The sequence below is a fragment of the Haliotis cracherodii genome, unplaced genomic scaffold, assembly GCF_022045235.1.
Source record: "Haliotis cracherodii isolate W230 unplaced genomic scaffold, xgHalCrac1.p SCAF_3, whole genome shotgun sequence".
NCBI classification, from domain to species: domain Eukaryota; kingdom Metazoa; phylum Mollusca; class Gastropoda; order Lepetellida; family Haliotidae; genus Haliotis; species Haliotis cracherodii.
The window spans coordinates 44,599,082-44,618,863 of record NW_027266286.1 but is presented as its reverse complement, the minus strand read 5'-3'; the positions used below and the strand labels follow the sequence as shown (position 1 = coordinate 44,618,863).

The 19,782-nt window shown below is 39.4% G+C and overlaps 1 protein-coding gene across 1 annotated transcript in view; it reads right to left on the bottom strand.

The window, feature by feature from the left end:
• Positions 1 to 6,303: 6,303 nt before the first annotated feature.
• Positions 6,304 to 19,782, bottom strand: part of LOC139474458 (membrane frizzled-related protein-like) — a 42,724-nt gene continuing 29,245 nt past the window's right edge. Inside the window, exons 3-7 of the mRNA XM_071257494.1 lie at positions 12,860 to 13,047; positions 11,523 to 11,685; positions 10,050 to 10,085; positions 8,747 to 8,878; positions 6,304 to 7,391 (exon numbers count right to left, since the gene is read on the bottom strand). Coding sequence (XP_071113595.1) covers positions 7,240 to 7,391; positions 8,747 to 8,878; positions 10,050 to 10,085; positions 11,523 to 11,685; positions 12,860 to 13,047 — 671 coding nt within the window. The 3' untranslated portion in view covers positions 6,304 to 7,239. The remainder of the gene's footprint in view (positions 7,392 to 8,746; positions 8,879 to 10,049; positions 10,086 to 11,522; positions 11,686 to 12,859; positions 13,048 to 19,782) is intronic.

Genomic DNA, 19,782 nt, shown 5'->3' with positions numbered 1-19,782 from the left:
AATGCAGTGATCATTTGTAATGAAAAGTTAAAAAACGGTTCAGTAGAAATATGTTTACCTGTTTAACGCCAATAAGTTTTCTGTATTTATATTTAATGTTTGTCGGGATATTACTAAGTATATATGACACCGTTTCCCTCACAGTATTATTGAAAGTTGTTTTGGGGTGTTTCTGATCTTTATGGTACTATACAAGCAATAAAGTTCTACAGCTTATGTGATTTATGTCCATTTTAAAAGGTATTTTATACTGTGACATGTTTCTATTCATGTTGCATTTATTACTTGTCATTGTATTGTGTATGCTGTGATATACGGTAGTGTTATAGAAAAGGCCTTCATTTTGTACTCAGTGAATTAGACCGCTAACAAACCGCTTCTAAACAGTCATATAATAGTGATACTTCCCACAAGCAACTTATATTAACGCACATCAACAAGAGTCTTGTGTCAGTCAGAGTGGCTTCAATCAATGATATTTGTCGAGCGACAAGAATAAGATATGTTTTTTCTTACTGGTTTTTGAAATAGCATAATGCAATCTGATATTTTTCCTGTCTCTTGATCATGAGACACTAAAGAACATCACACATGAACAGGTAATTTTGAAGAATTGAAAGGGCTGATGTATTAAAATATTATTTTGTGAATGTGTCAAAGCCTGATGATGGCAATAAACCATTCCAACTTTGTTTCATTAACTCTTTTCATATGTGAGGAAAGTCCTACTGGATCATTGTCCAGGAAGACGATGTCGTGTTGCTGTATAGCTGGTGCTTCTGATCTGCAGAATGGTCATCTAGAACATAAACAGACACTTGTCATTCCTTGCCCGAACTAACTGTTCATCCCAACAATACTACATGAGGCTCTGTGTAAATATTTTTCATCTCCCGGTTTTGGTATAGAAGTCGAAGTTAAATAACTCTTAAAGCGGTGTTGCTTCAGTATTTAATGCTTCCGCTGAATGTCGATGCGCCAACCATTGTGCTTAGCATATAGACCGATAACAATACAACTTTGGATGATGTGCGCACATATCTTTCAAAGCAGATTTTCATTTTTATTTGTGGATATCTGTAATTTACGGAAGACTTTTAGAGCAATTTGCTTTTACATTTTTTTCTTGAAATGTTTTGGTTGAAATTTCAAGATGCGAGATTTGAAGATTCAACACTACTTGTTCACAGTTTACAAAACGTTTGCAAAACATGTACACTATATAAATATCTTAAATTTCAAGATTATATCTTGAAATTTCAAGTTAATATCTAGCAATTTCAAGATCATCAACTTAGAATTTAAACTTACGTATTTTGCAATTTCAAATGTGTATCTTCAAATTTCAACATTGCATATTCAAATTTCAACAAGAAAAAAAAAGAAAAAAGCAAATTGCCCTGGAAGGCCAAGATAATTGCGGACGCCAAATGTCTCGAAGACGAGCCATCATTTTTACTACAATCAAGGAAGGACTTTCTATATATTTACAGAAAGTAGTTGAGACAAATGGAATAAATACCATGTGAAAAGAACCAAGTTCAGATCTGTCACAACATTTGAGTTTTCAACTGTGTACGCCACCATCCCACATGGCAAGCATAAGGGAAAACCACTTTCCTTGATCCACTGGACACAATCCATTGATCCATTGTTACAAAACCTGGTGACCAAATTTGTCAAAAATGTGTGTGTGTAATAATTGTCACCTTTTCGCGAACACCTGGTATCATCACTATGGGATAGTGATTCATAAACACATGCTCATGATATAGTCGGAATCTTACAGTCGACTTTGCTTTTGACAGAGATTTCTTATGAATACGGAAAGGGTTTTGTGGCTTTTATTCATTTGAAAGTTTGCTTCAACTCCTCAGTTAATGTTACTTCTTGTTTGCCTCAACAGTTATAATCATCCACTAAGAATACACCATATCAAAATAGATGGTTGTAGTATATTTGCTAAGGACAACTTTTTAATCTGTCAACTTGACCTTCGTAAACACTGGTGCTACCGGCTGACCATGGCAACCAACTCGCGAACACGCGGCGTTATAATTACTGTACAGTGATTCATGAGTCTAGGTTTTCAAATGCTTCACGTCACTTATTTGTCCCCTTCCCGTGACAGATACTACTGAGTACCTTCAGGCGTTGACGCAATGTAGATACTATTTTAAGAACAGCACATGGTGATTAGGGGTTAATGTAATTAGTGCGATTGCGCAATTCGGTACATAATTATTTTAGAGATTTTTGCTTGGGCATGTTCACACCTAAATCCCCCACTTCCTGTCCTGATAGCGATCATCAGTCAAGTGTGTCAAGAGATTTGGACAGTCGGCTTTCCTTGCAGTTGAACAGCTTCGCAAAGGCCTCGGGCATTTCAATATTTTCTATTGAATAATCTTAAAAGACAGCTATGTTCACAAGCCTTCCACATATACGAACAATAATTAGTGAAACAACATAGGCATAACAGCTTAATAAAGTAATTTCAAATTATATAAATTTAAATATGCTTTAAAAATCTCAAAAGGGGTTTACACTATTCGTAGATTCAAAGCTCATATTCAAATTACAAATATTTATCCCTCAAACATAACTTTCCGATTCTCAATTAAAAGAAAACACACACACACACACACACACACACACACACACACACACACACACACACACACACACACACACACACACATATATATATATATATAATATATATATATATATATATATATATATATATATATATATATATATATATATGCATGTTCGTGTTAATCAACCACAAAAAGGAGTGACACTTTAAGCTTCACATATATCCCCAGGAGGTAGTTTGCAGTGTGGTACAGTTTACCCTGTAGGCTTTTGATTACGGGGTCAATGCCCGTACTGCCGTACTGACAGAACGTGCCTTTTTTAACTTTTTGTGCCTGTAAGCGTCTCATGAATTATTATGACGTAAACGTGATCTACAAGTCCGTCACTGGTCGAAATAGTCTGGCTATATTGACAAGTCACAAATGACACGTGAATATCTTGAAAATAAATAAACAACACAATATTGATACTATAAAAGATAACAGATTTTCTACTCTTTGTATCCTCTGTATATTGCGTTTATTTTCAACACGTTGAATCCAGCATTAAGTAAACCATTAATACCGGACATATTTATGGGTTTTTTAAGACGCTCAAATAATGAGTGACAGAAAAATTATTGGGAGTTTTCATTGATAACAAGCCTCACTGACAGAAATGTTCAATATGTCGGTTTGCTTTGATATGACGTCATGTTGCTAGGGGCTAGTTAGCAACCAATCAAATCAAAGGAACGATTTTTTTGGCTTGAGTTACCCAATCAGTGTGGCGCAAAAGTACTATTTCTCCAGCCTGGTTCGAATTCCCCTGGTATGCTGTGCTGGCGCTACACTGACACAGGCAATGACTGCACAATGGCCGCCTCCACCAGACGAACAAACATGGCGGACACGACATATATTTACTATAGAAAAATGCTGGAACGGGTGCTTAAAATTTATTCTTAGCATTTTCAAGAACACTCTTGCGCAATGTATACGTCACGAGAATAACGTCCATTGTTACTTTTAGTGAAGGAAAACATTATTTAAGCTGTTTCGAGACTCGAAAGTCGTCGTCATATCGGTGAAATGTAAACAATGACACACACCCCATTTTCAACAGTGATATGTGCGTTAATAATTCGTGTCAGCTCACTGTTGTCGCGAAATCGTATACATAATACATGGAATTAAATGACCACGTTAAAGCCAGTATCAAAGCATATACTGACATCATTTAGAGCATGATATATGTAGATCTGACACAAGTAATAAATCGCATACATGTTATATGATGTCATCATTTATTCAGCCGGCATTTGAATTTGTTTGCTTCACACTCTTATGCTTTAACAGTACTGCTCCCGTACCTGGATCAACAAACAATCACTGATTATGCTTTGAATTCAGGAAAATTTGTACTGAACTTGTTGACCAATTTTGCATTCTAATTTACATACCAACAATTATAATTATGCCAATTTTTGTTTTTATTCAGGGCATCATATTCATCAGCTTTGCATGTTTTAGGATTGTTCAAATTGTAAAAAACAAGATGGAACTTTTTCAGATGTCTGATTGTTGAAAACCCTTTGGAGTTAATGTAGATTGGTCAGTAGATAATCTTAAATTACAATTATTTATAATTTGGTTGAAGGTTATGGTCATATGTTACTTGCATGTGTGTTCCTTAGAATGCATCATTTGAATTTTGATAATAAATAATATGTATCATCATAACTTGGTGACAACCCCACCTCCCCCACCCCAAATATCATGTTTATGACAATAGACAGATGGGAACATTACTCAATTCAACTGCTGTGCCTTTTACCAAATATGTCTTTGATAAACAACAGCCCTTGAAAGTGTGTGTTTCACACATAGATTCCTCTGGTGTTCTTGACAAAATCACTGGCCACTTTCAGGACAAACTGTTTCGGTGTCTGGATCTCAAACAAGACAATGGTATCTAGTAGAATTTCATGGAATAGTGATTTTCAATATCAACTAGAAAACCTGCCAATGGTGTAATTTATGATAAAGTTTTCTGTAACCTCATGTTGAAGTGTCTTCAGTTGATTAATTGCCACACCATAACTACTGTTTCATTTATATTTTTTTCATCCCGCGAAAAAGAGAACGCACATGGATGTGTATGCCACTGTACCAAATTAATTCAAAATAGTGAACATATTCTATATTAGTATGCCATTTAAACCCGACATTTTTACAAGCACACACATAGTTAAAAAACCCAGATTGGAATAAATCAATGATTTTTCCAAAATTATTAGTTCTATTTATGATTAATTTCATTGTGTAATATGAAAACAAATGCCAAATAAATGGCTTTTCATGTGAATAAAATCCAGAGGCCAAATGTCAGAAGCAATGTCAGATCCTATCATTAAATACCATCATTACGGATCAAAAGTGTTTGTTTTTTCTAGTTGTTATACTGGATGTTCAATAATTCCGGGAAACCCACCACTTTACAATGGGAGAAAACGGGGCATAATCCGCGACATTTGCGTAATCGGATTGGCTAAATTAAAGATGCTAACGGTATTTCATTGAGGTGGTCGTTTAATTCCATTTCGTGACAACAGTGAGCTGACACGAATTATTAACGCACATATCACTGTTGAAAATGGGGTGTGTGTCATTGTTTACATTTCACCGATGTGACGAACACTTTCGATTGTGGAAACAGCTTAAATAATGTTTTCCTTCTCTAAACGTAACAATGGAGGTTATTCTCGTGACGTATACATTGCAAGAGCGTTCATGAAAATGCTAAGACAAAAATTTAACCACCTGTTCTAGCGTTTTTCTATAGTAAATACATGTCGTGTCCGCCATGTTTATTCGTCTAGTGGAGGCGGCCATTGTGCAGTCATTGCCTGTGTCAGTGTAGCGCCAGCGCAGCATACCCAGGGAACCAGGCTGTTATTTTTCGTGGTTTAAAGGTATGTTTGCCTATTTCCATGTATGTTTGCCTATTTCCATGTCCCTTTGGGTCATTCCCTTATATTATATGAAGCGCTGACAATTCTATTTGGAGTTATTGAGTTCTATTACCGTGTATTGATTTTTCTTATAATAAGAGTTACATAGATTAGATATTGTGGCATAAAACGACATTCACTCACTCTCTGAATCTTTTTGAATAGCATACGTTGACATGGATCTTTTGGATATTGCAGACACACAACTTTTTGTTTGTTTGATTGTTTTTAACGCAATAAGGAATATTCCACCGGTGGTCTGTAAATAATCGAATCTGGGGCGGACAATCCAGTGACTGGCATCATGGGCATTGATCTACTCAATTGGGATACGATGACATGCATCAACCATCAACGACAATGCATCAACGAGCCTGGCCACCCGAACCCGTCAGTCGCCTCTTACGATACGTCCGGGTTAATGAAGACCTATTCTAACCCGGTTAGACAAGGGTGTTAGGTAAATGCACTTTAAATTTTAAAAATGAAAAAAAATGATTCTGGAAATAATTTATGTAGCTTGGTGGTAAAAGCATTCGCTTATTATGTCGGAGACTCCCCATTTATCCCATCATTTTCATAATGTGTAAATCCAATATGCGTGTGTGGGTACTTCAGGGAAGTCGTCAAAAAGTCAATGAAAAAACAGAACCTTCACTGTGATTATTTATTTACAAATGAATATACAATAATCTACATAAGTCGGTCAACAGCAGACTGTTGTCTGTGTACCACGGTGACAATGTCAGATCAAAGAACATGCTAATGTACAAGAAACAAAATATGCCAGAAATTGGGATGCAAATAACCGTGTGTTGAACATTTCAAAACGTGTGTGCAAAGTTTAAATATTCTACATTATGTACACGTATATTTATGTATATTATGTCTTTCCTTAAAAATAATTAATTACATTTTACCAGGTATGTTGTGATGCTTCTCGCCTTCCCTTGACTATTGACATGCAATACGCGACTAAACCACAGACAAATCGATTTGGACTCCGCATTTGGGGACTGTTCCGCCTTCAACGGAAGAATCCATTTCAATTGAACAGGGGACAGGTGGAGTTCATGCTTACTCATCACGTGGAGTTGACACATGCCTTAGCTGTTCATAATCGACTGGCTCACCAGCAAACCTTCCAACCCTGCTGCTGTTATATAGCGAGTGGGTGAGTGATTTGGGTTTTATGTCGATCGCATTCCAGTTATATCACGGCGTGTCAGCTTAATGTGGGAGAAACGTGATTCAGGTCTTAGACACATTGGTGAAACTAATAGTGCTGACCATCCTAGCAATATGATCAGGGCGAACGGGGTTGGAACCTACGATCAGAGGTCCCAAGGGACGCAACTCTGCACAGCGAATTGCGGCGTCTTATTCTACTGGGCCTCCGGGGTCCTCTGTTGCTATCGACCGCATGGAATATATAGATCCGCGGGTTCAATTGTCGAGTCGTGTTTTTTCTTAAGTATGTTTAGCAAAACGTTTTGCATAGACTGTGATGTAAATTCCAATATAAGTGTCGGTTTGAACCACATGTTCCCGTTCCTTGGGAATCGTTTCTATACACGTACCAGAATTTTAACAAACATAAAGATTGCATTGATGCCAAATGTTCCAACACGAAGCCAAGATTACTACCTCCTGCGCTTGTTTTTCATTTTTTCATTTTTTTCCCGTTTCAACTTGGCCCAGTTATGTCTCCTCTCAATGAATAAGGCTAGCATGCACACGGAGACAAACATGCCTATCCCAATGCCTATCCCCATGGCGATTCGGGCTGGATAACCTGAAATACGGAAAATACGGAAATAGAGTAATGTGTTCAGACAAAGAGAAATGAATTTTGGATTAATTATATCAAAGTGAACCACGAGAATACACCACCAAGAATATGTGTTACATGTGTCATGAGCTGGGATTTTACAAGCTGAATGTTATTTTATGACACCGAAGGTGGAGGGGTGTATACAAATGTGTAGCTAGTAACATCCCGTCCATCCCGCGAGGTGAGGTGAGGTGAGGTGAAATGGGGTTTAACGTCGCGTCCTAGATTATTGCACATATATAGCGACGTGCATGTACGTGTGCGTGTTTGTGTGGCTGCTTGTACGAGTCCGAACTTATGCCGATTTATAGTGCTAGCTCACTGAGATACCACGCCGCAGTTTAACATGAATACCCCACTCAGACACAGTATACTGACTCCGAGCCGACCAGTCCTTGTTTTAGCACCTTAATGCCGAGCGCCAGACAGGGTAACAACAAGTACCATCTTTTAACGTCTTTTGGTATGACGCGGCCGGGGATCAAACCCCGGAGCTTCCGTTCTCCGGGCGGACGCTCTACCACTAGACCACGGAGGCGGTCCCCATCCCGCAAGTGATACATGTAACGATGTTATCATAACGAGTCCACGAGTAACAGGTTACATCGATCTTGTGACTGCCATCGGACTTTCACTTTTTGTTTGTATCTTTGTTGTTGGACGCCTCACTCAGCAATATTCTAGTTATATGAGGGAGGTTTTTGAATAATCGAATCGGACAATCCAGTGATTGACATCATGCAACCATGTCACCAGATCCCGTAAGTCAGCTCTTAAGACAAGCATCGTAAGCTGTTTACGACAAGCATTTTCGACAAGCACTGTCGCCTCTTACGACAAGCATTGTTGCCTCCTACAAGCACTGTCGCCTCTGACGACAAGCACTGTCGCCTCTTACGACAAGCACTGTTGCCTCTTACGGGCATTGTCGCCTCTTACAAGCACTGTCGCCTCTGACGACAAGCATTTTTGTCTCTTACAAGCATTGTCGCCTCTTACAATCACTGTCGCCTCTGACGACAAGCATTGTTGTCTCTTACAAGCATTGTCGCCTCTGACGACAAGCATTATCTCGCAGTGTGAACCGCGCCAATTGTGACGTAACAACAAACGAAGTTACATCAAACATTATGACGTCATGATGGCTTACCGCGTTGGATTAATTGTCACAAGACGACATCTGACCAATCAGGAACCTAGAACATGTTAACTAGTAATATCAATCCGCTTTACATGACGAACTGAAAAGACATGGGACACATAACGGTTGAGGTGAGGTCAGAAACATTTAAAATATTATGTGTGAAATGTCTTACTCATTGATATACCACCACATCCATCCTCGTCGCAACCTCCGTCAGCGCAGCCGCAGTCGAAATATCCATCACAGCGGTAGGACATGCTAATGCATTCTTTGTTTGAACAGCGGTACTCGTGACTTCGACACTCTGCAAAGACAGGTACAAGAAACAAATAGGTTTTATAGGATGCATATAACGAGCATGTTTACTGTGACGAAAGGATATAAACTTGCAAAAATTGAACCAGTACATGGCAAGCTGATATACAGAAAAAACATTGGTAGCAGTAGTGAGTGTCGTGTGATCGAGTCTGGGTTAGACAAACCATTACTTGATATCATGAAAAGGTGAGGTGAGGCGAAATGGGGTTTACGTCGCGTCCAAGATAATTGTTCTTATGTATGTCTCTGCTTGTACTAGTCCGGACTAATGCCGATTGTTTAGTGCTAGCCTACTGAGATACCATGCCACAATTTAACATGAATACCCAACTCAGACACAGTATACTGACTCCGAGCCGACCACGCCTTGTTTTATCCACTTAATGCCGCGCGCCAGGGTAACAACAAGTACCATTTTTCAACGTCGTTTGACGCTGCCGGGGATCGAACCTCAGACCTTCCGCTCTCCGAGCGGACGCTCTACCTCTAGACCACGGAAAACGTCATAATTTCATGATCACATGCGAACAGATTCTTCTGTTATAATGCTAAGTAAATAGGGACTTTATGGTTATTAAACGTCCCTTTCAGTCACAACGTCATGTGATAAGTAACTTTCATTCATAACATCTTGCGATCTTTAACAACGTGACGAAAAGGGTGGCTTTATCATTCCGCTTACAAAATCATTAACATGTATGTGTCCACTTCGTTCCACCCTTTGACTGTAACGCAGCAAAATCAAATTCCGTTAAAATGATATTTAGATTTGCATATGCGACAAGATTAAACCATGGTTGAGAGTTACAGGGCTATAGTCTTGTGTTGGAATATGATAACTTTTATACCGATAAGCTATTAAACACACAAAGCGCATCAACTAACAACTAATACATTCATCAAAGGAATGCACTGTATTTAATGGATGTATTCATGATATGACATTATTAAGGAATGCACTGTATTTAATGGATGTATTCATGATATGACATTATTAAGGAATGCACTGTGTTTAATGGATGTATTCATGATATGACATTATTAAGGAATGCACTGTATTTAATGGATGTATTCATGATATGACATTATTAAGGAATGCACTGTGTTTAATGGATGTATTCATGGTATGACATTATCAAGGAATGCGCAATACATACCAGGTATCGGGGATGATATGTTGTTTATGACGGATCCTGTGGAAAAACAAGCTTCTAATGTAAAGCATTTGTATAACGAAAGCTGAAAGAACAATATCATAAAGTTAGGTATAACGGTATTACATATATATTTATACATGTGTATGACGGTGTGTCAGATTTTTATACAAGACGAACGTAAGACGGAATTCGCGGGGAATACTGAGCTGGCCGATCATGAGTTTCACCATCATGCCACCACATATGTTATTCTTAGTGTAGTATCTGGCGCCCAAGTTGTACTATGTTTGTGAACTGACTTTGTTGTACATGCAAAGGGACTAACATTTTATACCCTTAAATATCAGCAGTGTTACTATATTTATACAGATGTGCCTTTGTGTTTTCAATAAAATATTTTGATAGTTTCCTAATTAACTCACCACCAGAGCAGAATCACGCTCTCCTACATTGAGAATTCGCATGACGTTTTCAGAGATGTTATCCATACAATGATTGGCTATGTCATACAAATGTCGTCCACGTTTGTATGTACAACAGTTCAAGATATCTATATATTATTCGATTCGCATGTTTGTATAGGGTAATTGCTATGTATAAAAACGTATTGTAACTTGCAATCTTGTCTTGACAACTATTACTTTGTCGGACAAAATGGCTTATCCTGTTACAGCGTCATTCCGAAATATATGATGACGTCGGACGTCTAGAGTACTAGATTGCAAAGTTCAGGTATTTACATACGGCTCTGCTCCACTGTCTAGTGCCCCATTCCTAGTTGTAATTTGTGATATAAGTGAACCATAGACATTACCACTGTAAGTTTGGCAATCAGTTCTGCAAGATTAGTATACACGATAAGAGTGAGTGAGTGAGTTTAGTTCAACTCTGCTTTTAACAGTATTCCAGTTATATCGCGGCTTGTCAGCTTAATGTGGGAGGACAGCCCGAAGTGATGCAGGTCTCAGACGTTTACCACTTCGGTGAAACCCACGAGAACGGGTATGGTGCTGAACAATCTTGAAACATAATTGGGGCGAACCGGGATTCGAACCCACAATCATAGGTTTCTGGCGTGCCCAAGGGACGCAACTCTGCACAGCGAATCGCGGCGCCTTAGACGACTGGGCCACCCGTGCCCCCGTACACAATAAGAAATAATGTAGCCGATGATTTTGAATGACTGAAATCACAGGTGCAAGGCGAGCCAATTGGCTTGACCCTATGCTGTCTGTGATGATCACCATAACACCACGCACTCATCACTTGATCTTCTTCTTGTAGGGGCGGTCAGGTAGCCTAGTGGTTAAAGCGTTCGAAGACTCGGGTTCGATTCCCGACATTGGTAGAATGTGTGAAACCCATTTCTGGTGTCCCCCGCCGTGATATTGCTTGAATATTGCTAAAAGCGGCGTAAAACCAAACGCACTCACTCTTCTTGTAATTGTGGTGTATTTCATTCAATGGCTGTACCTGCGTATATCTGTGAATACGTGGCTTGGAGTCCCTGGGCCGCAACGCTCCCGTCGCTGTAGAAGAGTATCCGCAGCCATCTGGCAGTGGAAGTCACGTTGTGTCCCGCAAGAGTACCACAGGATGAGAACAAGACGTCGGACGTTGCGCTGCCATCCCGGATCTGTAATAAGACAGGTCACTATGTTAAGAAGAACCGTTTGGGGTGAGTGAGTTTGGTTTAACGCCTCTTTGAACAGTATCACGGTGTGTTGATGACGGAAGAAAGCCCGAAATGATTCAGCCTCTTACGAGGATGGGTATGGTGCTGAAAAACTTAGAAACATCATTGGGACGAACCGGGATTCGAACCCACGATCATAGGTTTCTGTCGTACCCAGGGGAAGCAACTCTGCACAGCGAATAGCTGCGCTTTAGATGACACGGTCACCCGTGCCCTAATAATCGCTTTGAACTGTATACATCTGTACGGTGACCATGCGCCCTTGTACAATGCGCCCTTCTGCAATAGGGATCGCACAGTTTAAGTGTAAGTGATCAATCTTACCACAGACTGTCATTATGTGGCTGTGCTGGTATTTGATCCCATTCAGTTTTTTTTAAAACATGTGATTTTCAGAACCCGAAACGTAATGTGTTTCTGCAGTATGTCATAGTAGAAACAAAACCCTATGGCGGAGGGATTCAATAACCGTTGGTATGTTGTCTGCTCATGTCATCAATAACGCTGCCTCGGTCCTTAACACGCGTCATTGAGACATATAGGTAGAGGTAAGTATAAGAAGGCAAAATGACGGTTCCGTCTAGATGCCTTCATAGAAAGAATCTGGAAATCATGCCTAGACTGAGCAACTCTGCACAGCAACTTGCGGCGCCTTAATTGACTGTGCCACCAGTGGCCCCGAATGTGGCAATGACGTCGACGAGACTCTGTGTACGGCAAGGAAAATAAGGTGCAACGTCAGCATCATTGCATCAGGACCCGTGAAAATCCGGGGTAGAATAGGGCTTCAGTAACCCATACTTGCCGTAAAAGGCGACTATGCTTGTCGTAAGAGACGACTAACGGGATCGGGTGGTCAGGCTAGCTGACTTGGTTGATGCATGTCATCGATCCCATTTGCATGGATCGATGCTCATGATATCAATCACTGGATTGTCTGGTCCAGACTTGATTATTTACACTCCGCCGTCATAAAGTTGGAATATTGTTGAGTGCGACGTGAAACAACAAACAAACAAAAAAACAAAACATTGCATCAGCTATAGGCATGTAATAGCTCTGCCTGCAGTGTCAAGGAACACTTTTTCTCAGTAACCCAGTAGATGATGCTTACCTCGATGTAGTCATTGCAGACTGCCCCTTCCTGTTGCCCCTGGAAGTTGATAGTGACCAGTACCTGGTACTCCGCGCTTGCCTCGAACGTCCAGATGCACCGGGTAAAGTTAGGGTAGGCGTTGGGGTAATTGGGGGAGGCGATCACCCCAGACGCTTGCCCATGTATTACTATATACCCTCCACAATCTGTAATGGTTAAAGAGAAATATATCAGGGTAAAGAATCCGGATGACTAAATATCTGCTAAAGGAACCAATATTTATCATCAAAAACAGGCTTCCATAGGAGATATCGCTTGGTTGAGATCAAGCGATATCTACGCGGAGATATCCATACAATGAAAGTGCCGCACAATTCTTTTCGGACTATTGTGACGTCATTGTCAATTTGATGCCACGATTAAATGACATCACTACTCTCCCATACAGAAGTTAGTTAGCTATTTAATCTCAAGACACTGTTTGTTTGTTTGTTGTTTAACGCTGCACTCAGCAATATTCAAGCTATATGACGGCGGTCTGTAAATAATCGAGTCTGGACCAGACAATCCAGTGATTGACATCATGAGCATCGATCTACGCAATTGGGATCGATGACATGCATCAATCAAGACAGCGAGCCTGACCACCCGATCCCGTTAGTCGCCTTTTACGACATGCACAGTCGCCATTTACAGCACGCCTTGGTTGCTGAACACTTATTCTACCCCGGAATCTTCATGGGTCTCTCAAGACACTGATAACAAGACATTGAGAAGAAACTGAGAACATTGTAAGGATAATTTTGGATGATGAAGCCCACCCTTGTGTCTCCCAAGCTCAAATAATATCACACTGCAAACACGAAAACGTCGTTTTTTTCCGTATATGGTCATTGGACGGAAAAACGACGTTATTTGGACGTTTTCAAACCATCGTTTTTCCGTCCAAATAACGTCGTTATTTGACATCGGAATTTACTGGGAGAGAACGATAGCGTTAAGCTCCTCCCTTTCTTGATTGACATTGTCAATCAAGCAACAGCGTCTACCGGTATTTCTACTTCTCAGTTTTCATTGGTCAGTCCCCGCGTGTTAGATTACAGGCCCGCGTTTGACGCTGCACTCGAAGCGCTTAGCGGAAGTACTGAAATCAATCGTTCTGCGCATGCGGATTACTTAATGCCTTGACTAAATTTTCCGATCTGTGCATGTGCGATTTCGCATATTGTTTGCTAGAATTAATGTCACCACTATTTTTACAATGGTTCATAAACACAGTCACGTGAAGGTTCAGAATCGTAACGAGTAACTCCATTTAAATTGAAGAGTATCCCCAGTGATATGGGAGATTCCAAGATGAAATTATTCTTTGGCTGTCTAGGCTGCCACCCAAACCGATCTAAACGGGACCCGATAGCTTATTGTATGCTATATAGTCATATGGAAGTGGACAAGAACTATACATTGTATTCCGGCCGATTGTTCTTGCATTTACTTATAAGTCAGGAAAATGGACTTAAAAGGGGAGTTATTGAATGTAATTTTTTAAATTATTAAATGTTGCCTATACACTAATCTGGACGAACTTCTCATTGTTCTGTTTATGTCATCCTATATACTATTAGTATGTTACCGTTCTAAAGTCATCCTCTCACATAACATTATATTGTTCATAGTATCAAAGTTTAATCAACAATATCAAGAGCAGCGATTTAAACCACTTAAACACCCAAACACAAGGCTGTTATCAAGCGCTAGTGCAGACGTGATGCATCGTAAAACTGTATCGTGATATCTTCAGAAATACAATTATACTACGAGATAGTACGGCTAACGCGTGACTCACCGGTGGAACAAAGACAATATCGCTAATACAGATATAACGTATTTGAATGTTAATACTAAAGACAAACAATCATTATTTTTGCAGTGACGATATAACACGTATACACGTTTATTGTTAACTTTCATCAGTTTTGCTCTTCATTTTAATAACTTTGTTTTCACATATATATGTAGCAATACCCGACAAGCATGTCATACATAATTATGGGGCAGTTTTCAATCTTGCACTGACTTACTCTGGTGTTAATGAGTGAAGTTTATTGGCTTGTGTGTAAAACCCCGTTTTTCTGGTAATCCTATTATTACTTAGTTTATTTCTATCTAATGACACCCTGTACTCTGGATCATGGCTCCGTGACTATCCATAACAATTAAGATGAACATTCAGTTCAAGTAAATGAATGAGTTTGTTTTGACGCTACAGTCAGTCAAAAAGCCAATGCTGTGAGGTTTGATAACACACTTCCACCAGGTCGAACATCGTGGATCCTCATTTTCTGCCTAAAGAGAATCATAGTTCATATGCTAATCCATCTGCGAATACCCTCCCACTCAAGATGACCTTACTAGTTGCTGAATCCATCATCTATCCCCCCAATCTCATCCTCCCCCCCCGCACGCACGCACGCACGCACACACGCACACACGCACACGCACACACACACACACACACACACACACACACAAACAACTGACCTAAATAACCTGGACAGGAAATACTGCTGATAGCCTCTGGTCAACTCAGCCGCGCCACCGCAGAATGTCCGTCCAACTCTGCAGGGGGCATTCTCAGTGGCTTCAAACGCGCTGAAATGTTTTCGCCTTGCATCCACGATGGTGGACAAGTGAAATCGTATGAAATTTGGCTATTTTAGGTCTTATCTCTTTTTTGATTACCCAATAAAGTCAATTCATAGTTTACACGGTTGTGAAGCTTACAACTTTATAAGACTTATTCATCTCATTCCAAAAAAGCTACTCGCGCTCACATAAAGTTGTAGTTATTATGTCACTGTTTTATTTCTTTAAAAATATATTACATGTTCAACAATAACAATTAAGATGAACATTCAATTTCCGATATTAGTAAATGAATAAGACATTAGTGTGTTTTACGCCACAATCAGTCAAAGACCAACGTTGTCCGGTCTGATGACACACAATGTACCAGGTAGCACATTGTGTACACCCTATCCCCATTGAAGTCTCCAATGTGGGTATTCCTGGGGACGAAAAGGTCCCATGTACCTAGGAATTTCATCAATACATTCATGCGCGGCATTCTCTGCCTAAAGAAGATCATATAGTTAACATGCTAATCCAACTCGAACTACCATCCCGCTCAAGATGAATGTTTTATGTAACATCCAACAGGCCCACATTTACGCACGCACGCACGCACGCGCAAACACATATTTGGATTTACCAATCCCTGAATTGAGAAGACGTGCGTTACGAAGCTCCTCCAAGTCATCATCAATATCCGTATATGTCTGTGATATCATTACCCATCCAAAGCCGAATATACATTTATTGTGTTTTCTTGACAACAAATGTTATAATTGGGATAACACTTTCTGATTAAAGTACAGATTCTCGTACTTTCTTTGGTTGAGTCCCGTCCGGGATTTGAACCCACACTGTGAGTGAGGCACCCAATCGCCAGAACACAAAGTTGGCGATCTAACCCAGCCACCGAACCAAAAATGTTAGTCCAGATGACGTATACTTTCTGTACTCCTCTGACAAGAGAAAAATGGCACGGCTTCTATGACCGAAAGCTTTGAACCAACAATGCCTTTAAGAAAGTGGTCAACAGTAACACACATTATATTTGGATACCACTTTCTCAGTAAACTACATATTTTTAGGGTGGAGATAATAGACGTTGATGGTTGATTATCAATGGACAAATTAAAGCCAAAACTTAACTTATGAATGATTGGTAATGGGAAATGGACAATGGGCAAACGGGAGGCGGGGTAATCAGCGCCATGCCAGTTATCTGTTGGCTTCCCTTGTTGCGTTCCCATCTTTGATATCTTTTTACTTTTGTTGTTCTTACAGGTATAAATATATGTTCTCTGCCTCATAGCATTTAATAATATGCACCTGATGAAGGAGAAAGTATATATTCCGAAACGCAGTGTTCCTCCGTTGACATCCATAAATATTTTTCCTTGTGTGTAACAGTTCTTAATGCCCTTCAAAGACTCAATCTAGTTTTGTTTTTAAATGTGGTGATATTTGCGTAGAATATAATATGGTCATGCCTATATAAATTTGGGTCTTTGTCTACATAAGCATTTAGACATACAATTTAAAGCTAAGGACATTGCTAATTCTGCAGGCATGAAGTACACGCCATAGCAAGCTGTGATCTTTATTCATACTTTAGATATTCGTAATGGAGATCTGTAACTGAAGTTTACCGTAATCTTCCGCAACTCTCACCTCCTGACCAGTTGAACGTCTTAGTGCATTCAGATGCCATTGTAAAATTCCAGGCTGCCCCTCTTTCTGTGATGTTTTGACGGATGAAATCTATTGCGTTATAATAATCTCTGTTTGCTGATATATAATATGTACATGTTGTAAAATATTTACGATATTTTAAACGTGTAATTCGATGCATATGCAATGCAGTGTGAACATAAGTGCGGATGCACGAAGGCGGTTATAGTCATAGTTATACTGCGATGGATGTAGGGGAATGGTAGGGGGGTGTATGTATGTATGAAAGCACGAATACCGATACATGAGGGCGGATATAGTTATAGTTCGATGGATGTTGGGGAATGGTGGGAGGATGGATTATGTATGAAAGCATGCGCATGGATCCATGATGGCTGACGTAGACATAATGGTGGGTAAAGAAGAATGTGGTGTGTGGGTGTGTGGGTGTGTGGGTGTGTGTGTGTGTGTGTGTGTGTGTGTGTGTGTGTGTGTGTGTGTGTGTGTGTGTGTGTGTGCGTGCGTTGTGATACGAGGGTTGGCGAACATGTTGTCAGATGATTGTGTGAGTAAGTTCAGTGGTTGAGGATGTGGCGGGTATGAGTATTCGTACATGCAGACTTGGGGTTGGGGGACTGGGTGTGCCTGTACTGAGGTCTTTTGTTTCACTCACTTATAGTGTTTTCTTTCACTCAAATACTGTTTTACGCATTTTAATGACTGAAACTGTAGTGACTCAAAGGTCATACTGGCCGGGCATTCAACATATCTACCCCAACTACATACGTAGCCATTTTTATGGTGTACAATTCTTCTTCTACCTCTCTCACACACACACACAAACACACACACACACACACACACACACACACACACACACACACACACACACACACACACACACACACACACACACACACACACACACACACACACACACGCATTAATTGTTTTATTAAATGTATCTTCGAGAGTCAGTAAGAAACTAGAAATAACTGCCTTTGTTCTGTAAACCTCACCAAGTTTCAGCTTTCGCCTCTTCCTTTGTGGACTGAGGTTTCACATTTGTAAAATGATCTCTCTTATCTGTCTGTACAATCAACTTAACTGCCCTCACCCCCTGCAGTTTTCCCGTCCCATATTGCCAAGCAGGTGACCCACAAGGAGGAATACCGCCCTCCCTCAGTCCAGTGATACTGTTACTAGCACAATATGTTGGGGATACGTAGCCTTGCTGTGGGCAAACATTTTGTAACAATTTGGCAAACTTTGATATGTAAACAGCAAATATTATTCAGTTTTATTTCAACAAAAACGGAAAAAATCGGATCCTACTTATTTTGTGGATACCATAACAATAAATCAAGCCAATAGATCGTTTGAGCTGGCATGAATATAAAAAATAATTAGCAAGTCGATAGTCATAATTCCCTCTGTTGGTCCCACGTGAAATGTTCTTCACGAATAGAATAGATGGCTGATAGACGTTCGACCGAATAATATCATTTGCTAACTTCAACTGTTCATCTAATTTCCATGAATGTATGTTACATAGTTCATATGTTCATGGGCTTCTACACTGAATGTATAATGTGGAGGACTACTTCGCTTGAGGATAAGTAACATAAATAATGATGATAATTATGATAGTAATGCCATTATTATTCCTTCAGATTATTAAAAAAAAAGTTATTATGTTTTCATAGAGAGAAAGAGGTATGGAGATTGTGAGATTATTTTTAGCATCGGAATTGTTAACATAATTCTTAAAGATATTATGTTTTGTTTGTTTGTTGTTAAATGCTGCACTCAGCAACGTAAGGATATTAAAACATTACATTTAGGTTCAGTTGTATTTTTATATTTGTATCATTTTGCAAATGTTACAGAGACCTGATAAGGGATATATAATAATGTATAGTCGCTATTCTTAAAGTAAGAATATGTTAGATTTATCAACCAGAAATATTGCACACAAGAGGATAATCATATTTCATGACACTATTCAACGTCGAAGTCAACGATATTTGTGTATGTTATTGCTACATGACACGGATACGTCATGATAAAGCAATTAGAAATTGGCATTTGATGATATAAGATAGCTACGCGATAAATCACAAAGAACAAAGAAGGAAGCGATATTTATTTCACGATAAAAATTGTTCTATCATGACGTCATTTATTGAGATTCGAACATGCACTCGCAACTTGAAAAGTAAAATTTGTAAATTTGACCTTATTTTTGAGAGGTATGTGTCTAGTGAGTTGTTCCCAATAAATTTTACTGGAGAATCCGAAAGTGAGAGTGATATGACAATCGGTATTGGGAGAAAAGGTACAGATGATTGACGAGAAAATTGTGAGAATATGCGGGACCAAACTCAAATCCTAAAATGGATTTATCTAGCATGGCCGCTGTCGGATTCTATTCAAGGAATCATCATTATTTAAGTACGGGTAAATATTGTAAAGCGTGTATTTTTTCCTAATTTAACACCCTAAAAGAGGCTGTACGTAATGTTGATATCTCATATAGAAATAAACGAGTCTCGGTCGTTGTTTATCGTACAATAAACAACTCCCACTCGTCGTTTGTTTCTTAATTACATGACCATATACACTAACTTTATATCTTTTCA